Here is a 24,380-nt window from a genome sequence, read left to right on the forward strand (position 1 = left end):
TTCACTATATGTCTCTTCTACCAATATCAGGGCCGGCTCAACAATTTTGAAGGCCTTAGGCAAAAATTTTAAGTGGATTCTTTTTTAAACTTTAAAGACTAAATTTGCATAAATAAAAATTAATTTATTACATGGTTCAATAAATTAGTATTACTATAATATAAATGAGTTCATATAATAGAAATCAAATTATTAATTGGTGTGATAATTTATAATAATTGATAAAGTAAGAGTTTGCATTAAAAAAATGTGATAACTTATTAATTAGTGTGGGGGCCAACTTAGCTTAGGCCTTGTGATGTGTTGGGGCTTGTGGACAAGACTGGATAGTGCACATAGCACTGTGCAGTCTTGTCCTATCAAGTTGTGTGCACTGTTATTGTGCAGTATTTTGCATTTTAGGATACAATATAGCCTTTTTAATGCATTTTATTGACCAATAAAAGTACTTTTTTTTAAAACTAAAATATATAGATAAATATATTATGTATATTTTTTCTTTTTTACAAGTGGGGGCCTTTTTTTATTTGGGGCCTTAAGCAATTGCATTAATTGCATCTATTGTTCAGCCGTCCCTAACCAATATCTATAATATAAAGAGACTTAATTCATGCTATATATAGGGAGAATTTGGGTTCAAATTCTCACGTTCCACTTGTTGAAGGAAAAAAAAAGGCATAATAGAAGTAAATTATGATTTTTTTTTCCATCCATTTTTTCAAGCAACACACGATTTATATTTGTATAAGAAACTTATTCATTAGAAGAGTTATTTAATTTAACATTTACTTTTAGAGGGGGTACATGGCTCATGGCACACTTATTTAAATTAAACGAATATGCATGGCTAACCACACTATCTAACCGAAACTAATTTGGTACTTGAGCTGTTTATTAGGAGAGAAGACACCAAAATGTTTCTCAATTTCTGATCCAGTCTTGAGGTTTTCATCAAACATGGCAAACAAATAAGTTTCTATTGCTTGTCCAGACTTCTTCGGAGTCCCACCCTTCACGTGATTAATCAAATTCTTGTAGTAAGTGCCTGCATTGTCTACCGTAGCTGCAGTACCACCTTCAGATGGCCAACCACTCTCTGATACTACAATTTGTAGATTAGGTGCACCAGCTTTCTCAAGAGCAAAAAAGAGTGAATCCAACAATGCATCAAAAAGATTTTGGTATTGAAGACTACCATCTGTTACCACAACCCCTGGTGAAGTAAATAAGGCATATGGAAGGCTTATGTCTTGAGGGTTATTGGTATAGCTAAAGTAAGGGTAAACATTGGCTAAAAGTGGTGCTCCATTACTGACTAGGAAGTTGATGATTGGGCTTATATATGAATTTGCAGCATCACTAAATGAACCCGCTGATGGAGGGAAAGAATTTCCCAACAAAGTTGTATCTATAGCTGTTGAAACCTTAATCTGATCTTGTAAATTGGCAGCTACAATTGCATTATGTATGTTTTGCATGGCAGGTAGAACAAACTGGGCTTCAGCATCACCAGGATGTACTTCATTCCCAACAGCAATGTATTTGAATTTGACATCCGGCGAGTAGTTTCTTATGTTGTTTTGGACCCAATTTGTTGCAGCTGTAGCATCAGTGAGGGCTTGAAGATTGTTGTTAAGGATGCCAATGATGAGTTCTATGTTTGATCCTTTAAGGGCGTTGAGAGTTGTTTGATCTGGGTCATATATCCTCATCCTCCCAATGCCATTGCTTTTATACAGATCAACAACTTCTCCATCAGCCGGTAGATTGTTTCCATTTTTTCCATAACATACACCAACAGATTGTGCACCTGCATCAAAGTTGTGATAGATTTTGATAAGTAATAGCTTAAGTAAACATGCATTGGTAAAAGGACTGGGGAGAAGAACTAATTTTAGGTTCTTTTAATCTATGATGTGGTGAGAGATTTTGAAAAAAAAAGTTTTGAATGATATATAGTAACCATTTTGATCTAAAGTGAAAGAGATGTGATACCAAAGAGCAAAGAATATATAGAGCTTTTCTGGATCCTCACAGTTCTAAAAACCAAGACAATACTCAACATGTCAAAAGATTAGACCATGCTATGCATGCAGTATAAATGCACAGGGAGAGAGACGATATATACCTGTTAATTCTAGTCCGGCTATCAAAAGCCCAATAAGGAGCAACATTGGAGCCATGGGGAAAAGGAAATGAAAAACTAACTCTTTATGCTTAACACAGATATCTCTACGATTGCTATCTCTATAACCTATGCCTTCATTTATTTATAGGCTACTGCATGCCTTGGGATTTTAGAGTTTTAGACATGTCCTACACATAAAATGACTCCGTCAATCACTCCAGGGAAATCAATGTACATATACCATTGACTAATTGTTGCAAGCAAAAAAAAAAAAAAATTAAGTTCAATATCCTTAACAAGACACATATCTATTACACGATGATAAAGTTGTACGTTACATTTATTTGTCTGCATGTACCTATACCTTTCTTCTTGAAAAGTCAAGGTAATTTAAGATGCAATGCCTCCTGTCTAGTTTAAGGGGCCTGACCTGAATCCAATGGTCCAGGTTTGTGGCGGTTCTAGCTATTTTGACGTCTGGTTATAGGTCTATGCTTGATTGACGGTCCAGATCAATTATAGTCAATAGAGAACACTGACCCGTTATCTCTTACAAGTTACAAATAATGACTGACCCAGTTGTCATAAATCATAGATAATAATCCATTAGTTCAAAGTCATGTAGTCGCATATATATCTTATCTTATAATCTTTAAGCAATTCTCAACTAGGAATTCCGCTAATTAAGTTTGAGAAGTCAAGCATGTTGATGTTTCATTATTCTGGAAGGACAATGATGTTATTTATAGCCGACACCTAGCTGATCAATGTTGGACAAATACATGGAAAATATAGTTTTGTATCTCATACAATAATATGCAACGGAATATAAACGGATCTATTTCATTCATGTGAAATAACATGTAATATTTGAGTTTTAGAAATAAAGAACGAGAAAGCGTACCTTGATGCAGTGAAATTCAAAACAAATGAAGATTAGACTTGAGATGCCTTTCAATCTTCACTCTAATTTCATAATGCGCCCAAGATGAGTAATCTCTCAATCAGTTCTATATGAAATCTTTCAAGAGAATAGCCAAGTGTCCTCCTTAAGAAGAACCCTGATTCTTTCTCCTTTTTATTCACACATATTTTTCTGCACATGACAGTTACTTTATTTAATAACTCTTATTAAATAAAAAACTGATTATCAAATTAGGTTAGCCTTTTGGGCCAGCCCAATTGGCTTTAATGTGTGGCTTGTAGTGGGACCAAAAGGGACAAATAAACTCTAACTTCAATGGGCTTTGGACTTATTTGTCAACTCTTGACAAGTTTAAAGTTATCATTAATTATATTTAATACCACTATATAAATATAATTGCACTCTAGACCTTATTAATAAATTATATCTCAAGACTTTACTAAACATTTAACCCCTTTTATGAAAATATTCGTAGTAATACAAAATCATAATGTGTAACCATCACTTTGTAAATTACTACCTTTTGATTCTTGAGCACCCAATTTAATCCTTTAGGTTATTCATGTATATTTTATGAAATCGAATTTCATAAAATATAAACTTTAGTAACTCTTTACTAAAGTGGTTAGGCCTAACACTCTGAATAAACAAACCTATTAAACTTATGTCAAGGGAATATTTTATATCTCTATAAAGAGACTATGAATTCCATCTTGAAAATATGTGTTCCTTCAATATTACGTGTGGTTGCCCAACATACTGAGGTTTTGACTATTTGTCTAGATCTCACTCCTAATATATTAAAGCAACCTACATTTCATGATCGGGTTTAGAAGTCGTGAGATTTATTATTCATTTGATAGTTGTTAATAGAATAATAAATCTCATAACGGTCCAGTTCAATATGTTTTATACACTTAAAACATATTACGTATCAACTAGAAGTCTCCACTTCCATGATAAAAAAAAATCATCTTAATTGATATGTTATAGTCTTCGTAGATGAAATGCTCAATTTCATCACCAAATACAAACTTAAGATTTTGAGTTTACAAAGAACTTGTGATGTATATCTTCTGTGGCTAAATCACATACTATGCATCTCAAGTACTATACAATAATGTCCAAACAGTCATGCTACCATTATTTTAGAGAATAATAATAAAACAAGTTTATTACATAGAACATAATGTTATACATGGCATACAATAGGATTTTAGGGCACTAATCCTAACAATCAAGACCATGGAAATTAAGCAAAACATCGGCCATTTCAGACATGGGGACTATCGTAATGAAATTTATGACAATATATTCTTACGGCCCATAAAATAAGATCCTTTTGAAAGTAATTAACTTGGCAATCTGATCTATAACCAGGGGCAGAGGGAGGAGGGGTCGAGGGGGGAGGGCGGCGGGCAAGTACCCCCTTGAACTCTAAAAAATTTCTCTAATAATACTAGTATATTGAACTAAAATGTCTTATTTGCCCCCTAACACAAAGGACAAAGAACTTTTCTATTTATTGTGTACAAGCTTATCTAACTTTTTTTCAATTAAGACAGTTGCTTTTCTTACCCCTAATGCTAATAGACTTTCACAGTTACGCACATTCATTTTATTTGTCTCAAGTAGAACCCAAGAAGGTAGATGAAGCCTTAGAAGATGCTGATTGGATAAATTCCATGCATGAAGAACTTCATCAATTTGTTTGAAATGATGTGTGAGAGTTGGTTCCTAGACCACAAGGAGTCAATGTGATTGGTACTAAATGGATTTTCAAGAACAAGTCTAATGAACATGGAACAATTATAATAAATAAATCTAGACTTGTTGCTCAAGGATACACTCAAGTAGAAGGTGTAGACTTTGATGAGAGTTTTGCACCTATCCAAATACTTTTGGCTATTGCATGTCATTCAAACTTCAAACTCTATCAGATGGATGTGAAGAGTGAATTTTTGAATGGAATGTTGCAAGAAGAACTATATGTAGAGTAGCCTAAAGAAATTTATGGATCCTCATAGACCTAATGATGTCTACAAACTGAAAAGAGCACTGTATGGTCTTAAACAAGCTCCTCGAGCTTGGTATGATAGACTAAATTCTTATCTCATGGAGAATGAGTTTAAAAGAGGAAATGTTGATAGTACTCTTTTCATTCGAATGGATAAGAAACATTTTGTTGTGGCTCAAGTCTATGTGGATGATATTGTCTTTGACTCTACTAATGATAATCTTGCTAAATCTTTTGCAAAAGAAATGAAGAAAATGTTTGAGATGAGCATGGTAAGTGAACTTACCTACTTCTTGGGATTACAAGTGAAGCAAACCGACAAAGAAATCTATATTAACCAAGCTAAATATGCAAAAAAATCTTGTCAAGAGATTTTGACTTGAAAATGTTGCTCATGCTAGAACGCCAATGGCCAATTAACACAGCCGGTTGACATTCCCTTATATAGAAGTATGATTGGTTGTTTGTTGTATCTAACTACTAGTCATCGTGATATATCTTTTAGTGTTGGTGTGTGTGCTAGATTTCAAGCTAATCCTAAAATGTCACATTTAACTATTGTTGAAAGAATAATTAAATATGCGAGTGGGACTAGTGACTATGTTTTGTTCTATAGCAAAGAGTCTAATGCATCTATTGCTGGATATTCTGATACTGATTAGGCTGGAAATGCAGATGATAGGAACAACACTACTGATGGGTGTTTTTATGTTGGAACTAACTTATTTTCTTGGATGAGTAAGGAGCAAAATTTTGTCTCTTTGTCTACTGCAGAAGAAGAATATATTGCTGCTGGAAGTTGTTACTCACAGCTTCTTTGGATGAATAAGATTTTAGGTGATTATGGTATCATAGGAAACTATGGTTATATATTGTGATAACTCTATTGCTATTGATATCTTTAAGAATCTGGCACAACACTCTAGGACCAAACATATAGAGATAAGATATCACTTTATTAGGGATCTTGTGGAAAGAAAAATTGTTGCTCTTGAGTATATCCTTACTGAATGACAGAATGCTAACATCTTTACCAAACCTCTTGATAGGAGAAAGTTTAAGTCTCTTCGTCAAGTGATTGGAGTTATCACACTTCCTTAGCCTTTTAGGTAATCCTTGGTCCTCGTGCTTTAACTCTCAATCCTTTTGACCAAAATGTTTCGTATTAGGATTTTTTTTTTTTTTTTTTGGGCATTACATTCATCCATTTCATTCTCGGTTGTTTAGGATGTTTTTAAGTTTTTTTTTTTAAATAAAAAAATTAGAAAAATATATAATAAAAAATTTTGTACTACACATCACTTAGTGTGTAATTGAGGTTGGCCAATGAAATTTTCATTTCATGACTGTGTACCTTGTTTAGCTTTGATGAGCTATTTTCTATACTTTTCTAGTTTGTGCTATGTAGTGCTTTATTGTGTGAGTTGTTTATAGTCTTTAAACAAATGATCTTGATTTTGATGTCACATTCTTTTAATTGTAAGGACTAAAAAATTATAGGAGAACGGCATAAATAACCATCTTACCACTGTTACTCACCAATTGTGAACACCTGTGTGCAATTCTTAAAAGCCGTACTCGGTAAAGTGTAACACTTGAACAGCAAGTTAAAATGAGGTTTTGATTTCAAAAGAATAAGAAATAAAAGAATATCAAAAGAAAAAGAAAAAGAAAAAGAAAAAAAGAATCAAAATAGTTTTACACGATTGCAAGTGTGTTTTCTAGGAGACGTGAGAGTTATATGATGTATCTCTTTAGGTGATAGTCACTTTCTAACCAATGTGATTGATGATGTAGAAAATTTCTTTGGATACTATCTACATATTACCTTTTCAATGCTTTGTACACATTCTAGTTGCACACACTACACACAACTCATTGCTAAGGAAAGTACATATGATTCTGTGATACAGCCATCTTGAATTACTCATGTGCAATGTTTAATACATTTTTCTTGAATTGGGATGAATTTTAAGAAAACTTTTTAAAAAAAAAATATGAGTGAATTCTTTTAAATCTTCTGGGATCATTTGTATGCATTTCATAGCATGAAAATATTTTTCATTATGTTTTTGCATATTTTTTTCCAAGGTTTTCAAAAATTCCAGATTTTCATGTTTTCAATCGATCAAAACTGTTTCTCGATCAATCGAAAAAGCTTAGTTTTTAGAAAAAAACTCTCTGTATACTTCAATTACTCTTTGATTGCTCTTCGACCAGTGGAACTCTCAAAAGTCTTTCTCTAATCGTTGTTTGATTCCTCTCAACTGATTGAAATTCAAAAATTTTGAATTCTTAAGGTTTGACAAATCAGTTTTGCTCTATTCTCTTTTTCTCTTCAATTCCTCTTGATTCCTCTTCTTAGGTCTTTTTTTCTTTTCATTTTTTATGTCTTTTTCCAAGTCAAAGCTTCAAAGGTTTTCTTCTTTTTCATCTGGTAAGACTCTTTTACCCTTTATTTTTTTTTTATTTTACATTTATACATGCATAATCATCAAATTTTTCAAAATTTTCGAACTTAGGACTTTTGGGGTTTTTTATGATTCTAGGTGTTTTGATCAAATTTGTTTACTAGTTTTTGTTCATGCATGATATAAACATGTTTCCTTTGCTTTAATTTCAAAATTTTTATGATTTGTGAAATTTGTTGAAATTAGGGTTTATGTGTTCCAAAGGAATTTGGGTTTTTTATTCAATTAGGTAAAATTGGCTGAAATTGACCCTTGTCATTGTTTAATTGATTGTCCATATCATTTTTTATACTTGTTATGATGCTCAATTAATCAATTTGTGTGTGTGTGTGTGTGTGTGTGTGTGTGTGTGTGTGTGTTTTAATTGGGGTTTTTGATTTACAAAAGAATTGGGTCAATTTTTCAAAATTGTGAGAAAATTGAACTTTTTAATGCCTTAGTACATGCATCACTTGTCTCATCTCTCTCTAATGTAGTTTTCCCTTGGTTTTGTGTTCTTATTTGTGTTTTTTCCTTTGTTTAGATCTTAGTTATGGCTCCTAAGGTTGGTAGAAAGTTTAAACCAAAGCCAAGAAAGTCTTTGAGTCCACCTCTGCTCCAGTGATTGAATTTGATCATATTAGTTTTCCTAATTCTAAAAATGAAGAACTTTTTGAAACCTCGATTAAGTATAGGTCTATCTGCGGAGAAAGACAAGTAAATCTAGATGAATTAGATCCTTCTATTTGTAGAAATTTATAGTCTAGGAATTGGTTGTCTTTGTGTTCTAATTTTGACCCTCCCCAAGATGCTTTGAATAAAGAATTCTATGCGAATCTCCCTGTTCATTTTGATGATTCAAGTGGTCATTACTTGACTACTTGGATTAGAGGTGAAGAATTTCAGATTACTAAGAAAGTATCTTAGGACATATGTGATTTGATGTTAGGAACATATGTCAACATTTTATGTATTGGCTAATCACTTTACTTGTAATTAGGTAGATCTAGGACGTGTTTAATACTTCAAAGAACAAGAGTTCAAGTCTAGTATTGAAGCCATGCAAATCTGTCCAAGAAACAGTTGAAGAAGTGTTGATTCATTAAAGCTCGACAGTTGCTCGACAGATAGCTATCTATCGAGGTTTCGACAGCTAGCTAGACAACTGTATCTATCGAGTTTTACGAAATTCAAATTTCTAGATCTGATTTTCGGCCCATGCTGACATGTATGTATAGAGTTTCTTTTCTCACAACCCTAGACATATATAAGGCTTATTTTAAAGGCCGTCATATAAGAGAATACAAGGAGAACACATGCAAAAGGTGACCAAAGCTTTATTCTCTCTGAAAGAAGCTACTGCGTTTTTATACCTTAGGGTTTTGAAACCAAGTGTTTCTTGATCTTCATTGTTGATGAAGTCAAGAACTTTGTAGCCAACATTCTTCTTCTTCAAGTTGGTTAGTGAGTCACGTACTGGGATTCGTGCAAAAGAGTTAGTCATGTACTGGGATCTGTGCATCAAAGGGTGGCATTCATATATTGAAGAGTTCAGAGATTCTGAAGTGGTAAAAGGTTTCTACTATAAGTTCATCTACGAGGATTGTAGAGTCTAGGGACAAAATTTTGTACTCGATTTGAAACTTCTCTTTACTATAATGAATTGCATTTCAAGAAGGTTTCCCCCTAGGTTTTTTTTCTGTGAAACTAGTTTGTTTCATTAGTTTTCCTGGGTCATCACATCTTGTCTTATTTATTTTTCTGCTGTATGATATTAACATGATATTGATGTTAGTTTTTTTTAACAAGGTTTATTCATAATAAATCTACTTAACAACTTGGATTTAAAACTTGTTAATTCTATCAATCGGAGTCTAATTTTCTGACAAGTGGTATCAGAGCGGGTACACTCTGATTGGATCAAATTTCCTAAGTGTGATCCTTGACTCCCGTTGTCATGGATCGTGGACAATCTCTTTTGATTCCTCCTTTACTTGATGACACTAAATATACGTTTTGGAAAGTTTGTATGAAAGTCTTTTTGCAAGTTCTAGATGAACAAGTATGGCAAGCTGTTGAAGTTGGCTAAATTAAACTGAAGGAAGCACCGACTGATTGGGATGAAGAAACAATCAAAGTGGCAAATTTCAACAGTAGGGCCTTGAATGCATTGTTTTGTGGGGTGACCAATGAGGAATTCAATAGAATATCATCCACAGAAGTTACCAAGGAAGCATGGACCATTCTTGAGACCACCTATGAAGGTACCAAGGCAGTAAAGATTGTGAAGCTTCAACTACTCACTAGTAGTTTTGAAGAAATAAGGATGGAGGAGGATGAGACATTTGATGAGTTCTATGCTAAACTCAAGGATATTGTGAATTCTGCCTTCAACCTTGGAGAATCTATAGCAGAATCCAAAATTGTTAGGAAAATCCTTAGGTCCTTACCTGAAAGATTTTGTGCCAAGATCACTGCCATTGAAGAAGTGAAGGACATTGATCAACTTCCTTTAACTGAGCTTGTAGGGCACCTTCAAACCTATGAGATGGGATTAGGCTCAATGGGAAAAGGTGGAAAGAGTAAAAACTTGACTCTTATGGGTATAGAGGAAGAGATTGAGGACTTTGAAGATGAAGATGATGATGAAGATGAGGATCTAACCTTCATAACTGATGAAATTATCAAGCTTCTTTAATTTAGGAAAAAGGATAAGGGCATGTTAGGATGTGTGTCCTTAAATCCTATTGTTTGATATTATGTATGACATTATGTATAACATTGTGTATAACTTAATATTGTGATTAATAAAGTTATTTTATTTTTATCCAAAATAATAGTAACATGAATATTCAAACATTATCATACTGTCCATGAGATGCATAGTATGTGATTTATGTGAAAAGTCACCGAAGATATGAATCACAAGTTCTTTGTAAACTCAGAATTATAGTTCGTAGTCAGTGATGAAATTGGGCATTTCATCTGTGAAGACTATAACATATCAACTAAGTTGATTTGTCTTGATCATGGAAATTGAGATTTCTAGTTGGTATGTTGATATGTTTTAAGAGTTAAAACATATTGAACTAGACGGCTATGAGATTTATTATTCTCCTAACGACTGTCAAATGAATAATAAACTCACGACTTCTATTTACATGAACTCTTAATCCTGAGAGGATAATGGACCTGATCATGAAATGTAGGTTATTTTGATATATCAAGAGTGAGATCTAAAGTAACAATTAAAATCTCAGTATGTTGGGCAACCACATTTATTGTTGATGGAACATATATTCTCAATATGGAATATATAGTCTTTTAATTGAGATATAAAATATTCCCTTGAGATAAGTTTAATGGATTCAGTTATTCAGAGAGTTAGGCCTAATCACTTTGGTAAGAAGTTACTAAAGTATATATTTATGAAATTGGATTTCATAAATATATGATAAATAGCTTTAAAGGATTAAACCAAGTACTCAAGGATAAGATGTAGTAATTTACAAAGTGGCAGTCTACATTCATGACTTTGTATTACTACGAATATTTTATGAAGGGGTTGTATGTATAATAAAGTCTTAGGATATAATTTATAAATAAGGCCTAGAGTGCAATTATATTATATAGTGGTATTAAATATAATTAATGGTAACTTTGGACTTGTCAAAAGTTAACAGAAAAGTCCAAGGCCCATTGGAGTTAGTGTCTTATTGGTCCCTTTTGGTCTCACTCCAAGCCATACACTTAAGCTCAATTGGAAATACCCAAAAGGCCAGCCCAATTGGATAATCAGTTAGATATTAAGGGAGAAACATACAGAATTTGGTGAGTGTATGAAATGCTGTGTATGTGAGTGTGAGACACTCTTTAATTTTCTCCCTTGGAAACTGATTGAGAGATCACACTTCTTGGGCGTAAAGTGGAATTGGAGTGAAGATTAAAAGTTTCCCCAAGAACTTCTGATCTTTGTTTTGAAATTCACCACACCAAAGTACGCTCTGTTGTTCTTAAATTCTGAAACTTACATAGTGCATGTTATCGATTGCGAGTGAAGTATATCCGTTAAATTTTCATTGCGTATGTTTTGTATGCGATACAAACATGTAATTTTCCAACAAGGCAAACCTCCTAGGAAATCTAAATCCTCAAGGAAGGGCAAGAATGAGAAACCCTGTATCCAATGCCGTGAGTGCAAAGGTTTTGGTCATATGAGGATAGAGTGCCCAAACTACATTATGAAGGAAAAAACCAAGAATTTAAAAGATAAAGGGTTGGTCGCTACCTGGAGTGATACTGAGAATGACTCTTCTGATGAGTATATAGATGAATGTGGTCACGTTATGGCCTTTGTTGCCTCAACCAATAAGGTGATTGTGGAGAGTGCTAGTGACAATGAGGATTCTTCTGATGATGCAGTACCCAAGCAGTTGACCTTTAAGAAGCCTATGATAAGCTATGCATTGAATTCATAAAATCTAAAAAGACTTCTCATCTTAGAAAAGAGCTTAATGAGGTAGAAACTAAAAAAGCTAATCTATTAGTCAAACTAGATGAGACTACAAGGTTGGTTAAGACTCTTGTTGTGGAGAACACCTCATTAGAAGAGAAAGACAAGAATATTGAGGTAGAGCTTAGTTAAGCTAGAACTCAAATAGATAGAATGTCTAGTGCAAAGCTTGATGAGGTCTTGATTGCTCAAAAGCCTAGTTCTGATAAGACTGGCTTAGGATATGCTGTCTTCTCTGGCTCCTCCCCTTCCACGACTTCTAGATCAAGGACTATCTTTGTGCCCCAATCTGAGAAAGGTGATAAAGGTACGAAATCCAAAACAAATTTGGCTAATTCTAAATCCTTTGTTAAGTCTCATGTTTGTCACCATTGTGGTGTTCCTGGACACATTCGTCCTAATTACTTTAAGTTGTATCCTCAAAAGCAAGTGTCCAAACGGTCACAAGTTTCCTCTTAAGAACCTATACCTTTGTTTGTAGAGTTATTAAAAGCCTTGAGTTTTTTAACTCAATTTCAGGAGAACCTTAATTCTTCTATGTCCTTTAGTAGACATACTAGGACACGTGCTTTTTTATCGTCACGACCAAAGGCTCGTGCTGTGTGGGTGAGAAATGAGACTAAGACTTGATTGTCTTTTCTGTTTGTCTTCTACTTTAATTCTTTCTATCTAAAGTAGGACTCTCTTTGCTTGATTTCTTATCTACTTTTAAAATCATGCTTTCATGCATATGCATCGTTCTTTCATTATTTCATGTTGTTTGTTTGTTTTTATTTGGTTGTTTAGTTTTTATTTTGTTTTGTTTTCAAAATTAAAAAAATTAAAAAATACAAAAACAGTGTGTGTTTGTGTACATTGGTACTTATGTACCTTGAATGGCCAATGAAACAAAGTTTTCTAAACTTTGTATCTTTTGTAGCTTAGATGAGCATCTCTATACACAATTAAGCAAGTGAGCTTTATGGCTAGTGCTTATGATGAATAAGGTTAAGCGATCTCTTGTACTTAACACTCGTATCACTCTTTCTGATGGGAAGGACTAGAAAATCCTAAGAGAAAGGCATAAATAACCATCTTACCACTGTTGCATGCCAATCATGAAATGACATCGGTATGTTTCAGCATAGCAAAAGTGCAATGTCAAAAAGCTTAACATAATTGGGTATTTCTTTTTTCTCTCTTGTATGCCCATGCATGATATGCTTAATAAAAGAAAAATATGCAAAGAAACAATAAAAGCAAAAAGATCAAAATGCTTTATATATGATTGCAAGCGTGTATTCCAGGAGATGTGGGAGTTATATGATGTACCTCAAAGGTGATAGTTCCCATCAAACAGTTATGATTGTGTGTGAGTTAAAGTGATTTTCTCATATCTAAAATCGTCATAACATGTAGACACTTATGCAATCTTGTGATGTTTTCACACATAACACACAATATTCTTTGCTACTTTTGATACATGTGTAGGTACAATATGATTTGGTCATCACAAGGTTTACATGCACTAATGTATGCTCACTAAACTATTTAAACTTGTTTTTGAAACATAAAATTGATTAGACTTGTTTAGTGTGTGTATGTGTGTGTGTGTGTGTGTGTGTGTGTGTGTTTTGGATTTAAATGCATGAAATTTTTCTTGTTGAGAGATGTTTTTGAGAGGTTAAAATGTTGTTTGGATCTTTGGTTGAGTTACATGTTTGATTGCATTCATATCTGTGTTTTTCTCTTCTTGAAAAACTGTTTTTTAGCAATCTCAACAGCTCCTCGATACCTCTCGACAGCTAGGCTATCTATCGAGCTCTTTAGATTCTTTTTATTGCATTCTCGATAGCTTCTCGATCCATCAAGAAACTTTATGTCCGCTCGATAAATGCTCGATAGTTGGTTGATCCATCGAAATTGGCTTCTGCTCGATAACTGCTCGACAGCTTCTTGATCTGTCGATATTTTTTCTTGCATGCATTATTTTACACAAGTTTTGCATGTTTTTATTATCTTGTCATCCATAGCATCTTGTTTCATTACATTCATGCATTTTTATGGATTTCTTTGACCCCTTTGATCATCTTTGATCTTCTTTATGATTCTCGGGTGAGGCTTTATAGCTTCTTGTACCCTTTGTCAATCATGACAAAAAAGGGGAGAAATTATGGAGAATATGTGGTTTCTTTTTAAGATTTTACATGTTAGGGGGAGAAATACATGCCCTTGTAAGGGGGAGATGTGTTTCATCTTATTAGAGAGAGTGTTTACCCTTGTTGGTGTAGGAGCTTCTTTTAGCTTCTTCTTCATGTACACCGGTCTTGTGACCATGTTTATATATATTGTGCTTTTCATTGATATATATGTGTGTGATGATGTATGTTTTCTTCACCTACCTCTACATGTGTTGTTTCTTTTCTCTCTTTATACACATGTTTCTTTATTTGTATGCAATCTTTTATTTCTGTTTCACACTAAGATGCCTTGATGAGTTTTGTTTAAGTGTTTTAGAAATACAGGTTCTCAAAGTCTTCCTTGCCATGAACTCTCTTCTTGCAAAGTTTTTCAAGAGTTTGTGTTAGGATAGATTTTATTGTACTTAACAAGTGGATATGAGTTGAGTGATTTATGACTTCTCTCATATATTCATTTGTTTGTTGTTGTTTTGTCACAAATTTCCAAAGGGGGAGATTGTTAGGACATATGTGATTTGATGTTAGGAACATATGTCAACATTTTATGTATTGGCTAATCTTTTGACAAAACGCAATTTACTTGTAATTGGGTAGATCTAGGATGTGTTTAATACTTCAAAGAACAAGAGTTCAAGTCTAGTATTGAAGCCATACAAATTTGTCCAAGAAGCAAGTGAAGAAGTCCTGATTCATTAAAGCTCAACAGCTGCTCAACAGATAGCTATCTATCGAGATCTCGACAGCTAGCTAGACAGCTGTATCTATTGAGCTTTACGAAATTCAGATTTCTAGATCTGATTTTTGGCCCACGCTAACATGTATGTATAGGGTTTCTTTTAAATGCTTATTTTAAAAGCCATCACATAAGAGAATACCAGGAGACCATATGCAAAAGGTAATCGAAGCTATATTCTCTCTGAAAAAAGCTACTACGTCTTTGTACCTTAGGGTTTTGAAACCAAGTGCTTCTTGATCTTCATTGTTGATGAAGTGAAGAACTTTGTAGCCAACATTCTTCTTCCTTAAGTTGGTGAATGAGTCGCGTACTGGGATTCATGCAAAGGAGTTAGTCACATACTGGGATCCGTGCATCAAAGGGTGGCATTCATATATTGAAGAGTTCAGAGGTTTTGAAGTCGTAGAACGTTTCTACTGTAAGTTCATCTATGAGGATTGTAGAGTCTAGGGACAAAGGTTTTGTACTAGATCTGAAACTTCTCTTTACTATAGTAAATTGCTTTTTGGGAAGGTTTCCCCTTACGTTTTTTACTGTGAAACTAGTTTGTTTCATTGGTTTTCCTGGGCCATCATATCTTGTCTTATTTATTTTTTCGCTGCATGATATTGACATGATATTGATGTTAGTTTGTTTTAACAAGGTTTATTCATAACAAATCTAATTAACAACTTGGGTTTAAAACTTATTAATTCTATCAATCAGGGTCTAAATTTCCTAACAAAGTAGTATCTGATGCTCTTAATGTACCTTTTGTTCATAGACCTACCTTTCCATGCTCTTAATCTACAATCTAGGAATTGGTTGTCTTTGTGTTTTAATTTTGTTCATCCCCCGGCTACTTTAATTAGAGAATTCTATGTGAATCTCTCTATTCATTCTAATGATTCAGGTGGTCATTACTTGACTACTTGGATTAGAGGTGAAGAATTTCAAATGACTAAGAATGTAGTATCCGATGCTCTTAATGTACCTCTTGTTCATAGGCCTACCTTTCCATGCTCTTAATCTACAATCTAGGAATTGGTTGTCTTTGTGTTCTAATTTTGTTCGTCCTTCTGCTGCTTTGATTAGAGAATTCAATGCGAATCTCTCTATTTATTCTAATGATTCAAGTGGTCATTACTTGACTACATGGATTAGAGGTGAAGAATTTCAAATTACTAAGAAAGTAGTATATGATGCTCTTAATGTGCCTCTTGTTCGTAGACCTACCTTTCCATACACCGAGTCTCCTCCCATTGATGATGTGATGACCCATCTATGTGGAATATCAGTTACTTAGGGATCAGACCCAAGAATTAACACAAGTCAGTTAACTGAGCTTATTTACATCTTCTTTAGGATAGCTTGTCATTACATTTTTCCTATCTCTCATATCCATATTATTTCTATAGAAATGTGTCTTTTTGTATGCTCTTATTACTGATGGCTCCATTTGTTTTCCTTCTCTTTTCATTCAAGCCATTGTTAAGACACGTAGAAGTAGATCTAAGATGCATCGTTTGTTCTTTCCTTTTTACCTATAGGGTCTTAAACTGTCTAGAGTTAGAAAATTTTCCTCCTCTAGAGTTAGTCCATATCACTGGCCCTATAGGAGCCACTTTTCTCAGACAGTAGTATGCACAAAAGAAGCCTATTGAACCAAGTGTTGATACATCAAAGAGACCTCGTGTAGATGCTGCTCCTGCTACTACTCCTACTACTGGAGATATGTTTGCTGAGGAGATTCATATTGATCCTACTGCGGCAATGGATCTCGACACTACTGATGCTAAGCCTATTATTCCTCCTCCTCTCTCACTTCGTGCCATGATGGAGACATTTATGATGACTCAAGCAACTCATGGACATCTTCTTGATGAGCTTCTTACAGAGGTTGCTACTTTGAGGGCTGATTTTTTTTAGTATAAGAGTGTTTTTCCACCTCCTCCACCTTTTGATTCTTGATGATTGCCTTTGGCAATACGTAACAAAAAGAGGGAGTAGAGTTTAAGAGCTATTTTACTTATTGTACTTAAGGGCGGGGGGGGGGGGGGAGTTTTGTAGCTAGGCAGAGAGTAAATGATGATGTTTTTTTTTTAATTTTTTTTTTTATATCTCTTGTTCTTGTTTTACAAACGTGATGTTATTGATTTGTTAATACTATGATGGTTGATTGATGATGTTATTCATTTGATATCTGTCTACCATTTATGTTTTGTGAATTCAAATTCAGTTTTTAGTTTTGGATTTATATTGTATTTTCCACACATGAGTTTATGGTTTATTTTCAATGTTTCAGGAATTTACAGGATAATTCTTTCATCAATTGCTGTCTATTTTAGGAACTGATAGTTAGTAAATTATGATAGAATTGTACTAGGGCAACACTTTGTAAAATTGGGTTAATTCTTGAGTTGAGCAATTCATGTGTATGTGTGTTTTGTCACGGATCACCAAAGTGGGAGATAGTTAGGTTCTAATGAATTAGGATTAAATGTTTAGATTCCTATTTTGTGTATGTTGGCAAACCAAAAACAAAAACATATCTACATTAAGTGTTAGACATTGCTCAAGATTGTACAAATCAGGATTCAAGAACATTCAAGGTGCAGAAAAGAGAGTTCAAGTTCAATGAAGCTCGACCGATCGAAAATTAGATCTAACCAATCAAAAATCGCAGTAAATCAAATTCTGTAGAATTTAAATGAGGTCCAAGCCCGCGAAAACGTTTAGGGTTTCAGTCCAACACTTCTAAGTATAAAAGGGAAACCCTAACTATGTTTTGGAGACTCTTGGAAGACTTGTGAGTTACTCCTGTGAGATTTATGAGGTTCTGTAACCTTCTAACTCTACAAGTTTCTACCGGAACGTGATTTACAATTAGGTGTTGGTAGAATCTAGTTGCTGCTACAAGATCAACAAATGACGATCTGAAACCTTTAAGTGGGATCTCAAAGTCATAAGTGTAGTAGCTTGTATTTTGCAAATCCGAGAGAGAGGAGTTGGTGGAGCCGAAACTGCACGTGGTCGTGTTAGTAAGTTTTACTAGAGGTAGCATTAGATTCAGGGTTAAATCTTTTGTAAACTTCAATTCTTTCTAGTGGATTTGTTTACCTTAAGGATAGCTAAGTCAAATCCTCCCTAGATTTTTACCTTGAAATGGTTTGTTTAATTGGTTCTCCTGGGTAATCATATCGTTGTCTTATTTGTTTTTCCGCATTGCATGATATGATATTTTGCTATTTAACCTAGATCTCATAATCAACCTAAGTAACTACTTGGCTAATTCATTAGGTTAAACTAATCTGGTTTTAAGGGGTCCAAACAAACAAACAGTATAAAAAATTAAAAATTAAAAAAAAAAAAAAAAACTCTCTTAGATTATAATGTTGTATTCAATAACTAAAAAAGCATGGTCAAAAGAACTATAGTTAGTACCATATGGAATTGAATATGTACCTTTTTTCTTCCTCTAAAAAAAATTTGTAAAAATATGACATAAAAAAAAGGAGGTGAAAAACCTACAAATAAACTGACTTGCAAGCATATTATGAATTTGATTGAAAATTTTGGAGATAGAAAAATTGTTATGTATTTTATTATATTTCAATTTAGTAATCATCTTAATTTTATTTTATTAGCTTTTATAAAAATAAAACTAATTAAGAATTTAATAAATTTAGTTTTGTTTTAAGGAAATATGTAACGGGTGAATTAAGGTGTTGATATTTAATTTGTTATTTCATGCACTTACTAATTAGCCAAAATGGAGTATTTAGTGTCTGATGTTATTATAACTTCAAATGATTTTATTTTTTTCCATTGCAAATTCAATGTATAGATTTTATATGTGTTGAGGGTTCTTTTTACGTTTCTTGTACCTTAGACACATGTCATGATGTTATTAGACAACGTTTAGTTTAGACTATTTGTTAGGAATGCTATAAGCATGTGGATAATAATTGTTGTATTGAGATTTAGTTAGTTAATTAGTTACAATTCCAAGCATGTTAATCACATTTAGCACATGTTGGAATTATTAATGCACATGGGAAATAATAGAACCAATAGGATGAGGCCATGTGGGCCAATGAGATTAGAGCTAGTCTCCTATAAATACATGATTGTAATCCAATATGAGATATTAATTGAAGAATAAACCAACTTCTTAGTGCATTAGTGCATCTCTCTCTCTCTCTCTCTCTCTCTCTCTCTCATAATATCTCTCTTTCTCTATAGAGGGTGACTACCTTGAATTAAGTCAATTTCCCTACAATACACATCAATCCCCCTACAAATCATACCCATCCCCACTAAGAACCTCTAGGTTAATAACATTTGGTATCAGAGCCGTCAATCTTGATACGAGTGAATATGACCAACAAGAAATCTTAAAAATAGTGAATGAAGTTTCAAAGAATTTCAAGGTTTTGTACGAATCTCACAATGCCATTTTAGAGAAGTTCAAGGCCTTGGATGAATCTAACATGGCCATGAAGGAAGAGCTCTCAAGATTACAAGAGGGTCTCGAGAACATGACGGAAGAGGAGTTACAATCTCTTGATTTAATGAAACTCGAAAAAAAAATCAAGTTCCAAGAATCTACTACTGTTGTTGCAAGTCGAGATGTTGATTTTTATATCAAAGTGGATAATGATATACATGTACAGGCTCCCCTTGAAGTTCAGTCAAAAGAACCAATAAAGAAGGTGATGATGATTTTCTAAGAACCAATTCTTGATGCACCAATGGAGGCTTCCATTCATGAATCTATGATTCAAGAATTGGCAATCCAAGTGTCGATGATCCAAGAGTCCTAGATATAAGCGCCAAAAATTTTAATGGTTCTAGAATCAAATGAGGTCTTGAGGATACAAGAATATTTCAAGGTTCAAAGAACTGAAACCTTGAGAATTGAAGAACCATTGAAGACTCAAGAATTTGTTCAAAGTTTGAAGATCTACGAAGAAGGAACCTTCATGTGCATAGGACCGCTTGTCAAAGAGAAATGCATGAATATGATGATCAAAATGTCACTACGGTATTGGTCCATTGGAAGATCTCCTTTGATGAAGATGCTATTTCACAACACCTTGTGGGCAAGGAGTTTTCAAGGGGAGGGAAATGTTAGGAATGTTATAAGCATGTGGATAATAATTGTTGTATTGAGATTTAGTTAGTTAGTTAGCTAGTTAGTTACAATTCCAAGAATATTAATTACATTTAGCACATGTTGGAATTATTAATGCATATGGGGAATAATAGAACCAATATGATGAGACCATGTGGGCCAATGAGATTAGAGCTAGTCTCCTATAAATACATTATTATAATCCAATATGATATATTAATTGAAAAATAAACCAACTTCTTAGTGCATTAGTGCATCTCTCTCTCTCTTAATATCTCTCTTTCTCTTTGGAGGGTGACTACGTTGAATTAAGTCAATTTCCTTACAATACCCATCAATCCCCCTACAATTCATACCCATCCCCACTAGGAACCTCTACGTTCATAACACTATTTCTAAGCAGTAAGTTAGGGTTGATGCTTCCACGGAATGGGCTCCAAGATCCCATTCTGTTGCTGCTAGTTTGTGCGCAAACATTGAGTCCAAAGCCCAGAGATGACGTTGCAAACTTGCCTTATTCTGCCACTGACTTTCCCTAACTTTCTGCTGTGCATTAAAGTTTTTTGCACTATTTAGCAACGTGGATGAATTTCTCCATCTCTACTGCAAAAGGAACATTTTTCTAGCTTCTGCTGCAAAACTAACTTTCCTTAACTTTCTGCAGTGCAAAAAAGCTTTTTGCTTTGCAGTAAATCTTTCTACTGTGCAATAAAGTTTTCTACACTTTTCTGTAACTTGAATGACTACTCTTCCCTTTCTACTACAGAAATATTTTTCTAGTTCCTGCCCATAAACAAATCTAGCTCAAAGAAAATACCTATCAAGCAAATGTTAGTTTACATGGGTTAGCATATTCTTAAATACATATACATACATATTTACGTATATATACTTATATGTATTAACACACACCCACACACACACACATATATGGCAGAATAATAATTAGTTCGTGTTAAAAGAAAAACACGTAATAAGAAAGAAATAAGAAAGCTTCAGTAGAAAGGTTTAGCTAGTAGAAAGGTTTACCTAGCATAATAGCTAACACAGTAAATATGATAATAAAAAAAGTTGCTACAACAGAATAACTAGTACAGCAAGTAAAGATACCAAGGCAGAATAATAAATATAGAAAATATAATAAAAGATGTCACAACAGAATGGCTAATACAACAAATATAAGTTCTAACAAGCGAAAATCAAATGTATTTGCCACCAACATCAGGTGTGGAATCTTTCCATGGAAAAAGTGAACCGGGAAGGAACTTGAACTCCAACTTGAACAACCTTGTCATAGGCTTCTACCATCAAAGTTGTGCATTTTGAATAATAGGCCTAAATGGCTACTAGCTATTACTTTTGAGGGACCTCAAAGAGTGGGTTTGTTGGGAGGTAGGGAAAAGATGGTCTATTAATGCATGTCTCTATTCCTGTTGTGTTTCCTCTCTTCTTTTTACCACTTTCTATCTTTTTTTCCTTTTCTTCGTTCTTTCTTTCTCAGTTTCTTTTTTACTACTATTTTTGCCGCGAGTCTCTCTTCTCTCAGTTTTTACTACCTTCTTCCCTTAGGTCCTTCCTTTCTCCCCCTTAGGCGCCTCCCCTAGGTGCTTCCCCTCCCCCTTCCCCCCCACCCGACTCCCCTTCATCTATGGCTACTGCCCCTCTTTATAATGCGTTGATTCTATGGGATTTCTCCCTTTTACCCCTAAGGCTTTAGCAACTATTTTTGGTTTGTTGTGAACATCCCTTTAGGAGTGTCCACCCACCTATAGCGTTCAAATGGATAAGGATTAAGCTACCTCACCACCTACCTCTATGGCATGCACCAAATGGTCCTAGCCATCTACTACCTCTTTTGGGTAAGATACTATCCCAACAAGGTATATTCCCAAAAGAAGTCACGACTGGAAGCCAAATATAGACCCCTTTTCCCCCTAATACCAAACCACACCCTCTGAATCCTTTGATCGTGAGCCCACCTCCCTTGTATTGGTTGCGTACAGGTTGGTGGTGCTCCGGCTCTTATGTGCTTGCTCCACTATCTTCTTTTTTGTCCTTTCATTCGCACACCATTTTTGCTGTAGTAGATTAGTTTTGTTAAGTCCTGTTGCATGTCTCTTCTACCCGTGTTTGTCCTTTGTGGAGGAGGGTATAGGCTCTTTGGCTTGCCTTGTTTTCTTTTGTCATTTCTTTGACTTTGTTTTCTTTCTCATTCATGCATTTCCTAATGCTAACACTTTCTATTGTTCCTTATTTCTTTTCATTGTGTTTCTTCATATTAGTTTTCACTCCCATCCTTTTCTACAAAAGGATTTGGGCCTTTGTTTGCCAAATAGTATTTACTGGATCAAAGGGTATTAGACCCAATTGGCCTTATTCTACCAAAGTCATTCTGCTGAAGAACTGTATTTTGCTGCAGATCTGTATTCTACTATAGATCACTTTCCTTGCATTTCTTTCTTAGCCCAGGCGTAAGTCTGGGCTTTTGTTTCTTTTCTGTTTTCTTTGGGCCTTTCTTGCTCTTTGGTCTTCTTGGTGGGCCTTTAGGCTTTGCTTTTCGTTGACCTTTCTTCCATTTGGGCTTTTGAGCCTTGCTATTTATTGGGCTTTCTTCCTCATGAGCTTTTGGGTACAAATTTGTAAAAATGAGAATTAACATTCAGCTGCCTAAGCATGTGGGTTGTTTCACAACTCACATGCAAATGCTTCTTTTCTTTTCTTCGCAGGCTTACTTTTTCAATCTTTACTCTTCTTAGGCAAATCATTCTCTTTCTTTTTGTAAATTTAATACCCTCCAAGGATAGCCAAAAAGTTTTTCTTCACAAAGGTGGTGATTTTGTTGTTGTTACCCCAACGCGAGTTTCCTAAAGACTTTGCTTCTTTTTAGCTTGACGGTTTCTGCTAATCACTTGCATGTCATTCTACAGAAGCGGGAGGTCTTTACTGGGAGCATCTGCCACTAACTTTGTTAATGTCGGTGTGGAAAGTTTGTGGAGGGAGTGCTTTTGTTCTACCACACCTGCCCCGAATGACTTCCAAGATGCTTTTCTCATCACTGATTTCATTTGATTTGTGTTGTACCATTGATAGCCATGTCTAGGCCCTTGCTTATTTCTTCTTTTCTTCTTCTCGACTCATGTACGCATCTTCTTTTTTCTTCTTCTTTGTAAGGAAAGTGATTCTTTCACCACTTCTTTTCTGTAGAAACTTTTCATGGTTTTTTTCTGTTAATTCTTTTTCTTTCTTTTTTCATTCAAGAGGTCTGTCACCCAATTCAATGAATATTCTATGAAAGACCATTCGTAGTCTTTTTATACTTCCAACCTTATTCGAAGGAGTTATTGACTCATGAGATCATTATTGATCTTTTTTATCACTTCCATCCCCCATTCAAAGAGAATATTTGCCCCATTCCAGGGCTTTCTCTACAAAAGACCATTTCTTTCACTTCTACCCTAATTCAAAGGGATTATTGCCCCATTCAAGGGCTATTTTACAATAGGCCATTCTTAGCCTCTTTTTCTACCTCTACCCTCATTCAAAAGGATTGTTGCCCCATTCAAGGGTCTTTTTCCAATAGGCCATTCTTAACCTCTTTTTTTGTTTACCTCTATCCTCATTCAAAGGGATTGTTGCCCCATTCAAGGGACTTTTTGCAACAGGCCATTCCTAGCCTCTTTTTTACCTTTACCCTTATTCAAAGGGATTTTTGCCCCATTCAAGGGTCTTTTTGCATACCTATACCCTTATTCAAAGGGATTATTGCCCCATTCAAGGGTCTCTTGCATACCTCTATCCTCATTCAAAGGAATTATCAATGATGATGATGTGTATACTCTTCTCTTCTTCATCATTCCTTTGTATTGTTCCTAGGTTTGCTTTTTTCAAAATTCCTTATGATCTTAAACTTCTACAGTAGTACTCATTTCTCTACATCTTGGGAAATTTTTATACTTATTTCTTTGTACCTCTGGTTTCTACAGTAGTACATACTTATTTCTTTGATTTTGTAGGGATAAATACTCATTTCTGTGCTTCTGCAGAATATACAGACACTTTCTTGCTGTTGGTTTCTCCGCTTCTGCTGCAATACATGCACTTATTTCTCTGCATTTGCGATAATACACCTCATACTCTGTTTATATGAGAGTAGCGTCTATTCTGCAAGAAGTGTGTAGCAGATTCTACGGTAGAAGAATTAGGCTTGACCGCTTCAGTTGACTTACTTTTTCTTTTCTTTTTTTGCTTTATAACTTTCCTTATATATTTCTTAGTATCATCTCTTCATTTTACCATAAGTGTAGTTACTCTTTGA

At 34.4% G+C, this 24,380-nt stretch overlaps 1 protein-coding gene across 1 annotated transcript; it reads right to left on the reverse strand.

The window, feature by feature from the left end:
* Positions 1-733: 733 nt before the first annotated feature.
* On the reverse strand, positions 734-2,284 carry LOC142642104 (glucan endo-1,3-beta-glucosidase-like). Its single transcript, XM_075816456.1, has 2 exons — positions 2,129-2,284; positions 734-1,810 (listed from the first exon to the last, which is right to left on the reverse strand). Exons 1-2 carry the CDS (start codon positions 2,181-2,183, stop codon positions 861-863), a joined length of 1,005 nt encoding a protein of 334 aa, XP_075672571.1. The 5' UTR covers positions 2,184-2,284; the 3' UTR covers positions 734-860.
* Between the last annotated feature and the right edge of the window lie 22,096 nt (positions 2,285-24,380).

This window comes from Castanea sativa, chromosome 7 (genome assembly GCF_040712315.1).
Source record: "Castanea sativa cultivar Marrone di Chiusa Pesio chromosome 7, ASM4071231v1".
Taxonomy (NCBI): Eukaryota; Viridiplantae; Streptophyta; class Magnoliopsida; order Fagales; family Fagaceae; genus Castanea; species Castanea sativa.

Excerpts from the sequence above, each read along its gene's own strand:
- LOC142642104 (XM_075816456.1), bottom strand. The coding sequence starts at position 2,183 with ATGGCTCCAATGTTGCTCCTTATTGGGCTTTTGATAGCCGGACTAGAA. Across the intron at positions 1,811-2,128 it reads AGCCGGACTAGAATTAACAG|GTGCACAATCTGTTGGTGTA; the intron begins GTATATATCGTC and ends ACTTTGATGCAG.